Source organism: Anomaloglossus baeobatrachus, chromosome 1 (assembly GCF_048569485.1).
Source record: "Anomaloglossus baeobatrachus isolate aAnoBae1 chromosome 1, aAnoBae1.hap1, whole genome shotgun sequence".
Taxonomy (NCBI): domain Eukaryota; kingdom Metazoa; phylum Chordata; class Amphibia; order Anura; family Aromobatidae; genus Anomaloglossus; species Anomaloglossus baeobatrachus.
The window spans coordinates 155,417,927-155,434,727 of NC_134353.1; the positions used below are offsets into that span (position 1 = coordinate 155,417,927).

General features: G+C 43.6%; 1 protein-coding gene across 1 annotated transcript in view; it reads left to right on the top strand.

Annotated features, from left to right (window-relative positions):
- LOC142290714 (cytochrome P450 3A24-like) overlaps positions 1-16,801 on the top strand; it is a 58,722-nt gene that overhangs the window by 17,092 nt on the left and 24,829 nt on the right. The window contains exons 4-8 of the mRNA XM_075334703.1: positions 8,189-8,288; positions 8,378-8,491; positions 14,258-14,346; positions 16,210-16,358; positions 16,611-16,738. Of these exons, the coding sequence (XP_075190818.1) occupies positions 8,189-8,288; positions 8,378-8,491; positions 14,258-14,346; positions 16,210-16,358; positions 16,611-16,738 (580 nt within the window). The remainder of the gene's footprint in view (positions 1-8,188; positions 8,289-8,377; positions 8,492-14,257; positions 14,347-16,209; positions 16,359-16,610; positions 16,739-16,801) is intronic.

Sequence of the window (16,801 nt, forward strand, 5' to 3'; positions counted from 1 at the left end):
GATCCAGCTTATTGGGGGATCTTTATATGATAACATTCTGGAATACTTTCATCTTAATGAGTGCTCTGCACCGCCACACATAGTTTGGTACTCTATGAAAGCTGTGGTAAGGGGCATATATATTAGAGAAATATACATACGCAAAAATCAAACCAAATGTTACACCCAGAGTCTGATTCAGGAGGTATCTGATGCGGAGGCTGCGGTGGTGCTCAACCCGACAGTAGACACTAAAAACACTCTAGAGAAGGCACAGATGTCACTCAAAGAAAATCTCATGTCGGTGGCAGAAAATAAACGCTATTTCCTTAAACAAAATTATTTTATGGCGGGGGAGGGCGTGGGGAACCTACTGGCCACAGTCATTAGAGCACAGGAAGGATCTTCCTATATAAATAGGTTAAAAATGGAATCAGGTGACTTTGTAACAGCAAGCGAGGATATAATAAGAGAAATAAAGAGGTATTATATGCGGCTATACACATCAGACTGTGACCTCACGGAGACAGAGATTGAGCAGTATTTGGATGCTCTCTCTCTTCCTACACTGAGTGATGTAAACAGGGAATTGCTGGACTGGGACATCTCATTGGTAGAACTGGAGGAAGCGCTTGGCCAGACACAAAATGAAAAAGCTCCGGGAACGGATGGCCTGCCTGGAGAGTTTTATAAAACGTATGCACCCTTACTGCTACCCAAACTACTTAAGGTATTTGAAGAATCTGAAAGGCAGAGGGTCCTCCCACCCTCTATGAGGGAAGCCTTAATAGTCTTAATATTAAAACCCGGAAAAGATCCAGAGATCCCGGATTCGTATCGCCCAATTTCTCTCCTACAAACAGACATTAAATTGCTGGCCAAGGTGCTCGCCAATAGGATGTCCCGAGTCATCTCATCTATAATGCAGAGTGATCAGACAGGATTCATTCCATGCAGAGCCACATCTATGAATCTCAGGAAATTATATTTGGGAATTCAACATAGTTCTGAGGTACCGGGGGAAAGGGCAATTTTGTCTTTAGACGCCGCTAAGGCGTTCGATAGCCTTGAATGGGAATATATGTGGGCTGTACTTCGGAAAATGGGCTTTGGACATAGATTCATAAATTGGGTAAAACTGCTATATGACTCACCGGTGGCGAAGGTTAGGGTTAATGGCAGGGTCTCCGAGTCTTTTCCTCTTGGAAGAGGTACTAGACAGGGGTGCCCGCTTTCACCCTTGCTATTCGCGACTGCAGTGGAGCCGTTGGCCGTGGCAATACGGAAATCCAGGGAGGTAGAGGGATTTCGGTGTGGAGTCGTGGAACAAAAGATATCATTATACGCAGACGATCTACTCTTATATTTAGACAGGGTACGTTCCTCGATTTTGCCGGCAATGAATATCATTCGGGAATTTGGACAGAGGTCTGGTCTACGAATCAACTGGTCCAAGTCGGCTTTAATGCCATTGGACCCCCTTCCGGGGGACTTTTTGGACTTACAGATTCCAGTTCCTGTGGTCCGGGAGTTTAAATATCTGGGAGTAATTGTCAGCCCAATCCCGAAGGATTTCCAGGCCCTAAATCTGGAACCCCTGTTACAGCGATTCAGAGCAAAAGTGCATACCTGGTGCCGCTTGCCGCTATCAAATATCGGCAGATCCAATTTAATTAAAATGGTAATGATGCCACAATTACTATACCTTATACATAATTCTCCAGTGTGGATATGTAGGGAATTTTTTGTAAAAATTAATACAATATTCCGGGAACTTATTTGGAAGAAAAAGCAAGCTAGGATTCGACTGGAAGTGCTACAGCGGGGAAAGGAGGAGGGAGGACTGGCGGTACCAAACCCATATATATACTATATAGCCTCCCAGATGCAACATCTGAGGGGTTGGGGCAAAGAAGGAGGGTATGATACCAGTGGTGATATAGTGAGAGAGGGATCAGTATGGAAGTACCCAGGTTGCCGGTTGGATGTGGGACAAAGACAGATAAATGGGGCACGATATCCCACACTGGCTATGATATTCCGGGTGTGGGACAGGGGTAAGTCTCTTTTGGGGATAAGCGGACCTACAGAGCTCTGGCCACTGTGGCAGAACCCCGACTTGCCAGAAATTAAAAAATTAGTAGGGTTCAGAGGATGGGAGGATAAAGGGATCCATTTAGTGTCACAAGTACTACAAAATAATACTCTTAAAAGCTTTGAACAACTGAGAACGGAGTTTCACCTTCCGCATGTCTTCTTTTATCAGTATTTGCAGCTGAGACACGCACTGGAAAGACAGGGGAGGACAAACCAGGTAACAGTGACACATAATCAAACATTACATAGGCTGCTTACATCTGAGTCCTCTAAAGGTCTTATTTCGGAACTATATAAAAAATTACTACCTGCCCATCTGGAAACACATCCATTGATTGTTAAAAGCAAATGGGAACGAGACGTCGGTCCCCTGGAAGGCCAGTGGTCTGATATATTGGAACAAGTTCCTAAACTGGCGGTATCGGAGTGCCAAAAGCTGTCTCAAATATATCTCATCCACAGGGTATATAAAACTCCCAGTCTACTATTTAAGATGGGACTCAGACCAAACACACAGTGTGTTAGGTGTGGACAGGATGATGCCCATTTGATGCATGTTATGTGGGAGTGTGGACACATTGGTGATTTCTGGAACCAAACCCTGGGACTTATAGATCAAATATATCATATCACAATACAACCGTCACCCCGCCTGTGCCTGTTGAGTCTGTGGGAAGGAGAAGTGGATCCGGATTCTCCAACAGCTCTGGGAATAGCCCGTATCTTGTACCAAGCAAGAAAGCTACTTGGATATCACTGGTTAGACCCTCTACCACCAACATTACCAGAGCTCAAAAACAAATTAAATAACGTCATAAGATTGGAAAGGGGAGTTTATTTAAAAAGAAAAACATTGAAAAAGTTTTACAGCATTTGGCGGCCATGGATGGAGTTGCTGGGCCTACCCTCTAGTGCACTGGTTCGGGATGCAATGCTGGACCGGTTACTGTTGTGCCTGCAGTGATGGCATGTGTGAGGAAGGGAATTAAAACTAGTCTTTTCTGTGACGAAGTGGACTTTGAATGAAGAGGTGAGAGAGGACTGGAACGGTTTCATGGATGACTGCACGGAGATGGAGCGGCGGGAGAGTATAGCAATATGATGTGGAGCGACAAGGCTGATGGAGGAGGTGTTCCTGTTAGTCTGAGGCATTATTGCATAATTTAAGTTTTGTTTATTTGTAGAGCCACGAGGTTTGTAGGCTCAAGCTATATAATATAATTATGATTTGAGAACTCTATTACTATATTTACATACATGCAGAGAAAGAACCTGATTTATAAATCACATGTGTTTATCTGTTGTTTATTGTTATCAGTTATATGAAAAGTGAAATACTCTCTGTATTGATCCCTAATGATTTAATAAAAAAAGATCTGATTTAAAAAAAGAAACATCCCAGCTGCTCCCTACCATCGCTCCCGGGATCTCCGTCAATATCAGCGGTGGTGCCCAACCTCACCACAACCCGTGGATGGCGTCACAGACCAAATCCCCAAACCGAACTACCCCCCCCTTTCACTCACGGGCGAGGAGCGCCGCTCGAGTCCCCGGATCCGGCCCACCGCTCGAGCCACCGAGCAGCAGCAGCGCCGGACCCGAGCGTGGTGAGCGCAGCGCCCCGCCGCCCGCGACAATATACACCACAAATGTTTGGCTACAGTTAATAAAACTTTTTATATCATACTGTAAACCAGTAGATGCCGATTTTGAATTTTTTTGTTTTAATTAGAAATTTACAAAGACCGCGTGTTCTTTGTCCACACTTGTAGCATCCTCTTATATTCATCCAATTTTTCTCGTTTGATATCCCTTTTTTCGCTGTGTGATCACTCGGAGAAAGAATATTAGCTAACGTTAATTCTCGTTTGGGAATGAAATTACAACCTTTCGATAACATAGAATCTAAAACCGGATCAGTTTGTAATATCGGCATATGAATTTTAATTATTTGAACAATCTTACTGTACTGATTGTTATATTGTCAAAAACTTGTGAACGAGGGGGGGTATTTACCATGTTTTTTTTTAGTAAGAATTACTGCACCACAATTGTGAAAAAAGTATACAGTTTTTATTACAAAAAATACAAAATACTGGTAATCACATGTGATTTCCAGTATTTTGTATTTTTTGTAATAATAAAAACTGTATACTTTCTTCACAATTGTGGTGCAGTAATTCTTACTCCAAAAAAACATGGTAAATACCCCCCCTCGTTCACAAGTTTTTGTATGTATTCTATGGGGTTCATGTACACTACCATCATTATGAGGTTCGCTGTACTTGGTCTTTGTTTTTCTATGATTATTATATTGTGTAGCAAAGTATACCTTAGAATTATGATGAATTTTCCTTGAATAATCCTGTAAATAATCAGCTCTAGTTTTTTTCTCTGTAATGTTTCTGTACCTAATTAGTAGACTTTGGTGATACCCTCTTTCCTAAAGGCCCCGTCACACATAGAGATAAATCTTTGGCAGATCTGTGGTTGCAGTGAAATCATGGACATATTGTTCCATTTATACACAGCCACAAACTTGGCACTGATTGTCCACAATTTCACTGCAACCACAGATCTGCCGCAGATTTATCTCTGTGTGTGACAGGGCCTTAAGTCTTGCATCTATTATCGCACATTCTTTAAAAGGAACCTGTCAGCAGAAATTTTGCAATAAACCCCTCTGCAGCTCCTGGGCTGCATTCTAGCAAGGTTCCTGTTGTTATTGTGCCCCCTTTGAGACCAAAATAATACTTTATAAAGTCTTACCTTTTTGTATGCTAACCTTCTTTTTTTTTATGTACACAGGGGCGGGCTCTCTTGTGTCCGTTATTCTCCCTCCTGCCGCTTTACGCCATCCATCGCTCATTTCCATAACTGAGGATGCCGCCCAGTGCTCCAGAGGTCCCCGCGCATGCCCAGTGCCACTCTCGCGGGAGTGAGCACTGTGCAGTGTGACCGCTGGTGATGTGATTGCACAGGCGTGAGATTATGGGCAGCGCTGTGATTGTCATCAGCAAGTACCCGACCATAATCTCGTGCCCGCGCTTTTCACTCTGCCTCCACCGTTATGCTGCTCTGCTCCTCCCATCTATTTCCTGCTCCAGGGAAAGATGGGTAAGAGGTGACATGGGTTCATCTAGCCAGCGCTTTCACAGAATGGTGGAGGCAGAGGGGAAAGCGCGGGCACGAGATTATGGGCGGGTACTTGCTGATGACAGCGCCACCCATAATCTCACGCCTGCGCAACACGTCACCAGCGGTCACACTGTGCACAGTGCTCAGTCCCGCGAGAGTGGCACAGCGCATGCACGAGACCTCGGGAGCACTAGGCGGCATCCTCAGTTATGGAAATGAGCGATGGGGGGCGGCGTAAAGCGGCAGGAGGGCGACTAACGGACGCAAGACAGCCCGCCCTGTGTACATAAAGTCTTTATTTTGGTCTCAAAGGGGGCACAATAGCAACAGGAACCTTTACAGAATGCAGCCCAGGAGCTGCAGAAGGGGAATCTTTTAGGTTTATTGCAAAATTTCTGCTGACAGGTTCCCTTTAAGATACATAGGTTCCATGCTGCAACATCTACGCGCACGTACATATTCTCCCACCGGGAGATTTTTCACCACATATGTGGGATGACTACTAGTGGCATACAATAGTGTATTTCCCATAACAGGTTTTCTGTAAATTTGACTATCCACTTTACAAGCTGATGCGTTCCCTGTCAACATGATATCCAGAAAGGAAATTTGGTTCCTATTTATGTGATGAGTGAATTTCAAATTTACTGTGTTGTCATTCAGATACAAAACAAAATCTTCATCTATGAACCTCCATAAAAATATTATTTGTTGCAAAAAGGGATTATTCTAACTGTCAATTTTTGATTCCTCCCACCAAGTGACAAAAATATTAGCCAGCGATGGGGAGAATTTCGCCCCCATCGCACAGCCTCTGTGTTGTAAAACCATATTATTTTTGTTGCCAAACATAAAATAATTGTTTTTTAACAAAAATTTGGCAAGTGACACCAAATAGACCTGAAACTCAATAGAATATTTGGTGTATTTTCTCAATTGATCTACCAGAGCTATTAATGCCAAATCGTAAGGTATAGAAGAGTAGAGGGCCACAATATCACAGGTGACCCAAGAATAATCTCCTTTCCAACAGAACCTATCCATGATTTGCAGAATGGATTTGCTATCTCGTACATAACTTATTGAAATACTATGTCCCAAGAATGACAAAAGCATATTAGGAGTGGTACCTTTTTATAGGCTAACCAGAAAAATTATATTAGCAAGCTTTCAGAGCACAAAGGCTCCTTCTTCAGGCAAATTACAAATGAATTACTGAGACCAAATCACAACATTTAAATGAATGTTACAACAGGACATGGGAAAGATGATGCCTCCTAAAGATAAGCCAACTAAGGCTGCTTTCACACATCCGGCTTGAGCTGTGCGGCTCAATCCGGCTGTGCAAGCTATGCAACGGATGCGGTGAAAACACCGCATCCTTTGCATAAGTTTTTCCCATGCAGCCCGTCCGGTTTTTGCCCCTTGCGGCATGCTACTGAGCATGCGCAGTGGCAAAAAACGCATGCGGCGGCCGTATGCGGTTTTTCCTGCATCGCGCCGCATCCGGCCGCCATAGGCATGCATTGAAAAATGCGCCGCATCGGCCGAATGCGGCGTGATGAATTTTTTTTTGCCGCACGAAAAAACGTGCCAGGCAACGTTCCATCCGGCCGCCGCATCGGTTAAGTCTGCCGCATGCGGCAAAAACCGGATGGAACGCAAGACCATGCGGCACAATGCAGCACTAATTAAAGTCTATGCAGAAAAAACGCAACCGGCAGCAAAAAAAAATGGTTGCGATTTTCCTGCAAAGTGCCGGATTGTGCCGCATTGCAGAAACCGGAGGTGTGAAAGCAGCCTTAGAGATCTAAGTACCAACAGCTGCAGCCTTTCATCAAGCCACGAACATAGATTTTCCAACAAAGAATCATTGCCAGCCACAATGGGTCTAAGGCTATGTGCGCACTAGAGCTTTTTACCCGCAGATTTGCCCGCGGATTTGCCGCGGAAATTTCTTGAGAAATGTCTGCAATCTTTGTGCAGACATTTCCCAGCAATTTCTATGGCAAAAAAAAAAAGCTGTGCGCACTGGTGCGGATTTTTCTCGAGAAATTTCCGCATGCGGATTTTCTCGAGAAACTTTCTCGAAAAAATGAACATGTCCATTATTTCCGCGGGTACCCTGCGGATTTCTGCAGTACAGCCTGCAAAAATCCGCAGGGAACCACCCGCGGGAAAATCGCGGCAATTCCGCGGCAAATCCGCGTCAAATCCGCATGCGGATTTGACGCGGATTTTTTCCGGAGGTCCGGAAATCTTTCACTCAAAGAAGTTTCTCGAGAAAGTTTCTTGAGAAACTTCACATCTCTAGTGCGCACATAGCCTAAAGGTTGGAGGAAAATCCCCCCTTATGCACTTTAGGCAGTGCATGAAATAAGGGGGATTTAGGAAAATCAGGATTAAAAAATTCCGCCTGTTTAGTTGTAATAAACCCCATAGAAATTAATTTTTTAAATAAAGAAAATTGATTTTATCTGGACGAGTGCTGGATCTCCTTCCACTCACTAGTATCCTGGACTGCCCGGCGTCTTGTTTCCCTGCACCGCCCAGTATCAAGTGAACTCACAGCCAGTAATATGGACACTGAATAGGTGAACTGAAAGAAACCCCCCTTTTTTCTGGAAATGCAAAGATTGAGTCAACTTCGCTTTTTGTCTGATTTCAAGTGTGCTTTTCATATTGCCCACACCTGTTACTAGCCACAGGTGAGTTTGAACGAGCATCACATGCTTGAAGCAAAGTTGTTTACCCACAATATTGGAAAGGTGCCAACAATTTTGTCTGGCCTTTTTTGGGGGTTTTGTGTAAAATTATGTTAATATTTTTTTTTTTTGTGTGTGTGTTGTTCTGATTCACACACTCACAAAAGGTTTATAACAAAACATGTATTTTCTAGAAGAAATAAATAGTTTTCTGGAACAACTTCAAGGGTGCCATGACTGTATCTGAACAAATCAGTTTTCTCTATCAGGTTCTTTGATGGGAGACAGCCGGTACTGGCAGTTATGGACCCAGCTATCATTAAATCCATTCTGGTTAAGGAATGCTATACTGTATTTACCAACAGAAGGGTAAGTCCTCCAACTAAATTCTGGTTTGTTTATGTCTGTTTCTAGGAATTTTTGTGATCTCTATTAATGATATATTTGCTTCTTTTTAGAATTTTGGCCTTAATGGCCCCTTAGAATCTGCAGTCAATGTTGCTGCTGATGATCAATGGAAGAGGATACGAACAGTGTTGTCACCGACATTCACCAGCGGTAAAATTAAACAGGTAAACTATGTAGACAAATCATAAGTATAAACAGTATATTGCACATACGGCTCACAGGAATAATAGTAAACCAAGCAAAGAAAAAAGAGGGTGAACAACTGTCCACATTATCAATTTTAGATTTTTATTAATCAAAATAGAAAAAGTAATATGGTGCAAGGATACAAAATAGTGGTGAAGACAAGCCTCACCCCACCAAATACAATGCAAAATACTCAATTGCAATCTTTTTTGATAATTTTTGCTTTGTTTTTGTATGTGTTTTTATCTTATTTTTATACAGAGATGATTCATTTTTATGTGTTTTTAGAGCAGACACATACGGATTCTGCATAAAAAGCATTTGTGTTTTTTACATGCTTTTCCTAGGGTTCCCATAGAGGCCTATGGGGAATAAACACACCAAAAAAAATTAGTTTAACCATATCTTTAAATGTACAGTGGGCATGAGTTTTCATAAAATCCCACCCACCTTTTTCTTTAATTGTAAAACACAGCAAATTTTCTGCATAAAAAATGCAGTATTTACACTATACTGGAACATGATGTAAAATGGCAGAATAAGATGGAAAGTTCTTACCAACCTACCACATTTTACTTCAACCTTAGATACTGAAAACTCTAAGGAGGCATGCTCACCTTTTGGCCGCGAGTCACATGTGGTCCACAGTGGCATTCTTTGTGACCCCCAGATATGTTCACCTGTGCGTTAATGCATTAAGGGGTTGTCAACACTTGGGGCACCAGTCTGCATTCACTCTATGGCTACTTTCACACATCAGTTTTCTGTATTCAGGCACAGTCCTTTTTTTTCCTGATCCAACGGATCCTGAAAAAAAAGTGAAAACCGGATCCACCGGATCCGTTTTTTAACGGATCCGTTATGCCGGATCCGTTAAAAAACGGATCCGGTGGATACGGTTTGCATCCGTTTTTGCATCCTTTTCGTCCGTTTTTTGGCTGGATCCGTTTTGTTAATTACATTGGAGCATGCTCAGTTTAGAAAAACGGATCCGGCGGCCGCATCCGTTTTTTACCGCATTACGCCGGATCCGGCGTCCATAGGCTTCTATTGTAAAACACGCCGTATTGCGCCGGATCCGGCGCGATGCGGTTTTTTTGCCGGACAAAAAAACGTTGCAAGCTACGTTGCCTCCGGCCGCCGCTTTAACTAATTTTGCCGCATCCGGAAAAAAATGGATGCAACGCAAAGCCATCCGGTACAATCCGGTAACAATGCAAGTCTATGGGGAAAAAACGGATGCGGTACCGGATCCGTTTTACCCGTTTTTTTCCGGATTGAACCTGATGGCAAAAAACTGATGTGTGAAAGTAGCCTTAGCGACTCCAGACTTGTGAATCAGACAGCGCACACTGTCAGGATTCCTTGGTGCCAGGGGCAGATAAGCTGGTGACCACAAATATTTAATTTGCTGCATCACTCAATACAAATGAATTGTATGAGGCTGGATACACCTAGTCCAAATGTGGCTGGAAGTATACATATCGCATACTTCATGACCACTCATTCCAAGTACTGTAAAATCCCAACAGTACACATACTACACTTTGAGAGGAATCACAAGTCTGCAATCACATGGAGTGACTGCAGACTTGTGCCCTAAGCCTAGACAACCCCATTAAATATTAATTCCAAATTAGAGAAAAAAGGAGTGGTACGTAGCCATCTATGTGCTGCCCATAAATATTAGGAGAAAGGGAATTCTTGACCTCTGTTTGGTTCTCTAAACAGTGTATATGACTTACAGGTGGCAATCAATGTATGTGGCTCTCTCCATTATAGTTTATAGCATTTGAATTTACAATGCAGCGCTAAATGCACCCATAACCTTCCCCTATCTGGAGTGCAAACTAGTAGAAAAGGGAACCCTAATTCTTCCCATAAGCACAGGTTCCACTTTCTAGACTTTTACCTACCAGGTATTTATGACATAATTTTGTTGTGCCCGAAATGTTTCAGATGGTGATGCCCCTTAAGTTTCATTGTTGCCCTTGAGATTTCGGATGACAATATAACCCTCAGACCAGAAAAGGTTGTGCAACCCTACTTTAAAGGTTGCTACATCCTTACATATGAACTAGTGTATGAGCATCTGTTTTAGGCTGGGGCCACACAGGGCACTACTGCGATGCTTGCATGAGACTCGGCTCGCGCTGGCAGCACAGCAGGAGCCGAGTGTCATGCGAGTGTGCCTGCGTCTGAGGTCCAACCCTGCGAGCGGACCTCAGCTGCGGGGCGCGGGCCGGCTCTCAGGGGGGCGGACCAGCGCTGCGGAGAGGCAGGCCGGCATGGAGGAGGGGAGGGAGGAATTTATCTCCCTCTTTCCTCCGTAGCCGGCTATTGTGATTCTCGTTCTGCTCGCGCAGTACACCGGAGTACCGCGAGTGCAGTGCGATTTTTCTCTCGCCCCATTCACTTGAATGGGTGCGAGAGAAAAGAGTCTCGCCTTACAATTGCAGCATGCTGCGATTGTTTTCTCTGTCCGATTGGGGCCGAGAAAATAATCGCTCATGTGTGCTGTCACACAGGCTAGAATTGGTCCGAGGGGAATGCAATGTTTTATCACACTCCACTCGCACCGATTTTCTCGCCGTGTGGCTTAGGCCTTACTGAGAAGTCTGATAAGATAGTGTTCTCTTACCTACTTCCTACATGCATCAAATGTTTTGTCAATGCCTACTGTTCCCTCTTACATATACAGTCCTATGCAAATAGCCTTTTCAGAGTGAGAGAACAGGAATTCTAGTGCCATCTATTGGATGTAGCAATCCTAAGTCATTATCAACCCTCTAACGAGCCTTGCCATATTCCCTAGCATAAGAAGCCACGCCAGACAATCCATTTGCAACACATGCTTCTTGGTATTTGCCATTCATCAGTGAGGTCTGATTTGGCTGGGTAAGAGGCCTCTGACAGGTGATCTAAGGCCGGGGCCACACGGGGACTAATGCGATCCTCGCATGACACTAAGCTCGCGTTGGCAGCACAGCGGGAGCCGAGTGTAATGCGAGTGTCACTGCGACTGAGGTCCAATCATGCAATCGGACCTCAGCTGCGGGGGACGGGCTGGCACTGAGGAGGGGCCTGCCAGCGCTGAGGAGGGGTGGGCCGTCATGGAGGAGGAGAGGGAGGGATTTATCTCCCTCTCTTCTCCGTAGCCGGCTATTGCGATTCTCACACTGCACTCGCGGTACACCGGTGTACCGCGAGTGCAGTGCGATCTTTCACTCACCCCATAGACTTGAATGGGTGCGAGAGAAAGTCTCGCTTTATAGTCACAGCATGCTGCGATTGTTTTCTCAGTCCATTTGGGGCTGAGAAAATAATCGCTCATGGGTGCTGACACATGGGCTAATATTGGTCCAAGTAGAATGTGATATTTTATCGCACTCCACTCGGTCCAGTTTTCATGCAGTGTGTCTTAGGCCTAAGGGGATAAGTCTCTCCATGTGGAGAGTGCCAAGGTGGCATAACGAGTCTGATAGGCCATGCAATGTTCCTCTGGGAATTTAAATAGGCTAGTAGCCTCTTCAGAGACAGTACTTTTCACATGGAGAGACTTTAGCACTTATAATCACTATCGGTGGACTCTCACCCAGCCAAATAAGTTCTACTGTTTTGCATTGATGATCGTTAATCACACTGAAACACATGTTTGCAAATGTAGATTTTGATTTGGTCTCATATCCTCATATGGCACAGCTCATGAAAGGGTTGATTTTGACTTTTAGGATTGCTAGATCCAATAGCTAGCACTAGAGTTCTAGTCCGCTTCCTTTCTAAAGATGCTATTTGCGTATTTAAATTACCATAGAGGCTTTGCTCAGACTATAAGGCTCTTGACACAAACATGGATTCTCCTCAAGGAGAGAATTTACCCTTTAGAAGAAAAAAGCGCAAAAAAGTTAGGCTGTGTTAATATCTGGGTTGGAAACTTGTGCAGATTCAATAAAAGAATGCCTACAAAAGTAGTACTATATGATAAGGATTTACTATTGCCATTCTTTTTTAAAGGCCTGTGATGAATGTAAATAATGATCCAGTTGTGAACATACAGTTAGGTCCAGAAATATTTGGACAGTGACACAATTTTCGCGAGTTGGGCTCTGCATGCCACCACATTGGATTTGAAATGAAACCTCTACAACAGAATTCAAGTGCAGATTGTAACGTTTAATTTGAAGGTTTGAACAAAAATATCTGATAGAAATTGTAGGAATTGTACACATTTCTTTACAAACACTCCACATTTTAGGAGGTCAAAAGTAATTGGACAAATAAACCAAACCCAAACAAAATATTTTTATTTTCAATATTTTGTTGCGAATCCTTTGGAGGCAATCACTGCCTTAAGTCTGGAACCCATGGACATCACCAAACGCTGGGTTTCCTCCTTCTTAATGCTTTGCCAGGCCTTTACAGCCGCAGCCTTCAGGTCTTGCTTGTTTGTGGGTCTTTCCGTCTTAAGTCTGGATTTGAGCAAGTGAAATGCATGCTCAATTGGGTTAAGATCTGGTGATTGACTTGGCCATTGCAGAATGTTCCACTTTTTAGCACTCATGAACTCCTGGGTAGCTTTGGCTGTATGCTTGGGGTCATTGTCCATCTGTACTATGAAGCGCCGTCCGATCAACTTTGCGGCATTTGGCTGAATCTGGGCTGAAAGTATATCTCGGTACACTTCAGAATTCATCCGGCTACTATTGTCTGCTGTTATGTCATCAATAAACACAAGTGACCCAGTGCCATTGAAAGCCATGCATGCCCATGGCATCACGTTGCCTCCACCATGTTTTACAGAGGATTTGGTGTGCCTTGGATCATGTGCCGTTCCCTTTCTTCTCCAAACTTTTTTCTTCCCATCATTCTGGTATAGGTTGATCTTTGTCTCATCTGTCCATAGAATACTTTTCCAGAACTGAGCTGGCTTCATGAGGTGTTTTTCAGCAAATTTAACTCTGGCCTGTCTATTTTTGGAATTGATGAATGGTTTGCATCTAGATGTGAACCCTTTGTATTTACTTTCATGGAGTCTTCTCTTTACTGTTGACTTAGAGACAAATACACCTACTTCACTGAGAGTGTTCTGGACTTCAGTTGATGTTGTGAACGGGTTCTTCTTCACCAAAGAAAGTATGCGGCGATCATCCACCACTGTTGTCATCCGTGGACGCCCAGGCCTTTTTGAGTTCCCAAGCTCACCAGTCAATTCCTTTTTTCTCAGAATGTACCCGACTGTTGATTTTGCTACTCCAAGCATGTCTGCTATCTCTCTGATGGATTTTTTCTTTTTTTTTCAGCCTCAGGATGTTCTGCTTCACCTCAATTGAGAGTTCCTTAGACCGCATGTTGTCTGGTCACAGCAACAGCTTCCAAATGCAAAACCACACACCTGTAATCAACCCCAGACCTTTTAACTACTTCATTGATTACAGGTTAACGACGGAGACGCCTTCAGAGTTAATTGCAGCCCTTAGAGTCCCTTGTCCAATTACTTTTGGTCCCTTGAAAAAGAGGAGGCTATGCATTACAGAGCTATGATTCCTAAACCCTTTCTCCGATTTGGATGTGAAAACTCTCATATTGCAGCTGGGAGTGTGCACTTTCAGCCCATATTATATATATAATTGTATTTCTGAACATGTTTTTGTAAACAGCTAAAATAACAAAACTTGTGTCACTGTCCAAATATTTCTGGACCTAACTGTATATGTAAACCTAATATTGTTTCATCCTCCTTACAGATGTTTCCAATAATAAAAGAATATGGAGAACTTTTAGTAAAGAATATTTCTGAGAAAGTTGATAACAAAGAATCATTAAATATGAAGAAGTAAGTACATAACTTTATTAAATTTTTATAAAATACAGCACAGTTGTTCCTACTCTTCAGTAGAGATAAGCAAACCTGTCAAGGTTCAGTTCATGTTTCCCGCCTTTCCTGATGTTCACTGAACAGCTCGACAAAGATATCCGAACACCACTGAGTTCAATGGGAGACAAAACTTGTATTAGCAAGGGCTAGAGAGGCTGGTGTTAGTAAGGGCTAGGGGGGCTAGAAAAGAAAGAAAATAAGGAATATATTTTACCGAGTCTCCCACATGGCTGTCACATTGCTTCCAGGTCCTCTCATTAACCCTCATACATTTTCACTGTTTCCCCTGTCCACCAGCTGTCCCGGCATCTCTGATTGGTTACAGTCAGACCGCGCCCTCAACCTGTGTGACAGCGTCTGTGATTGGTTGGAATCACACACGCTGTCCCCTAATGGAGTGTAAAAATAAATTGGCTTAGGATCCCCCCTATATTGATACCCAGTGCAGATAAAACAGACTTCTACAGGCTGCAGCCCACAGCCGTGTACTTATCTTGGCTGCATAACAAAATGTGAGGGACCCCATGCGGCTCTTTAAAAATTATTTAAATTTTTTAAAAAACAGTGTGAGGTCCCCCCTAATTTTGATATCCAGCCAAGATAAAGCCGACAGCAGGGGGCTGGAATTGCCAGGCTGCAGAAGCCGATGGTTAACACTCCCCCCCAGCCTAAAAATAACAGCCCACAGCCACCCAGAATTGTCGCATCCATTGGATGCAAAAATTCTGGCACCTTGCACAGCTCATCCCGATTTGCCCTAGTGGCAATTGGGGTAATACAAGGGATTAATGACAGTTCATAGTTGCCACTAAGCCCTAGATTAGTAATGGGAGGCATCTATGAGACCCCTCCAATCACTAATCTGTAAGTGAAAAGAAATAAATACAAACTGAAAAAATCTTTATTTAAAGTAGTATAATCAAGCATTTTTCCTGAAGATCTTCTGGAAAAATGCTAGTTTCCCATTGATTTCCATTATGCTCGGTACTGGAGTGGAGCCCGTCCAAGTGTCCAGCCTGCTCTTTTCGAGTACTGAGCATGGTAGTTCTCATTCATCACTAGTGGGTATCCTACAGTCTACATAATACAAAATATTACAGTAAAATATTATATCGTGTTTACTGCACCAAATATTTAGTTTACAATTCTACTAAAGTAGATGTCAAACTGTTAGTTGAAGCATGAATACTAAAGGCTACTTTACACGGTCCTGATATCGCTAGCGTGGGTACCCGCCCCCATCTGTTGTGCGAGACGGGCAAATCGCTGCTCGTGCCGCACAACATCGCGCAGACCCGTCACACATACTTACCTGCCCGGCGACGTCGCTGTGACCGGCGAACCGCCTCCTTTCTAAGGGGGCGGTCCGTGCGGCGTCACAGCGACGTCACTAAGCGGCCGCCCAATAGAAGCGGAGGGGCGGAGAGGAGTGGCCGGAACATCCCACCCACCTCCTTCCTTCCTCATAGCGGCCGGGAGGCAGGTAAGGAGAGGTTCCTCGTTCCTGCGGCGTCACACATAGCGATGTGTGCTGCCACAGGAGCGACGAACTACATCGTTACTGCTGCAGTAACGATAATCGAGAATGGACCCCCATGTCACCGATGAGCGATTTTGCACGTTTTTGCAACGATGCAAAATCGCTCATCGGTGTCACACGCAGCAACATCACTAATGCGGCCGGATGTACGTAACAAATTCCGTGACCCCCAACGACTCCGCATTAGCGATGTCGCAGCGTGTAAAGCCCCCTTAAGATGATACATGAGGGTCCTGGTGTTATTTAGCTCTGTCTTATATTTTACCATTTTGTCTTTTCAGCATCTTTGGAAGCTACAGTATGGACATTGTCCTGAGCACATCCTTCAGTGTGAATGTGGATTCATTGAACAATCCCAATGATCCATTTGTAACCAATGCAAGAAAACTTTTCACCTTCTCCTTTTTAAACCCTCTGTTCTTAATAACAGGTAAGATCTGTTAATAACCTCTATATCACGTGCTGATGTCAGCAGACTGGTTAATATGTGGCACAATCATTTAGTTACAAATGGCACCTGATGGAGGTCTACTCTAAAATCATGATGTAGACCTGACAGTAAGTACAGCCATCGCCTCCATGTCCCTACTGAAATCAGGAACAGCCCAAAGCTCCTAACACTATGGAATATAAAACCACTGTGCTGACTGAATGATTCAAGTTCTTTTTTTTTTTCTTACAGTTCTGTTTCCATTTCTGATTCCTCTTTTGAACAAACTGAATTTTTGCTTCCTTCCGAAGAGCGTCCTCGACTTTTTTCAAAATGCTATTAAAAGCATTAAGAAAAGCAGGCAGAAAGGAGATCACACCGTAAGTGAATGTTTAACTCAACTGCAGAATTTGTAGAGGGATTCTCTTGTAACCCCTATCACC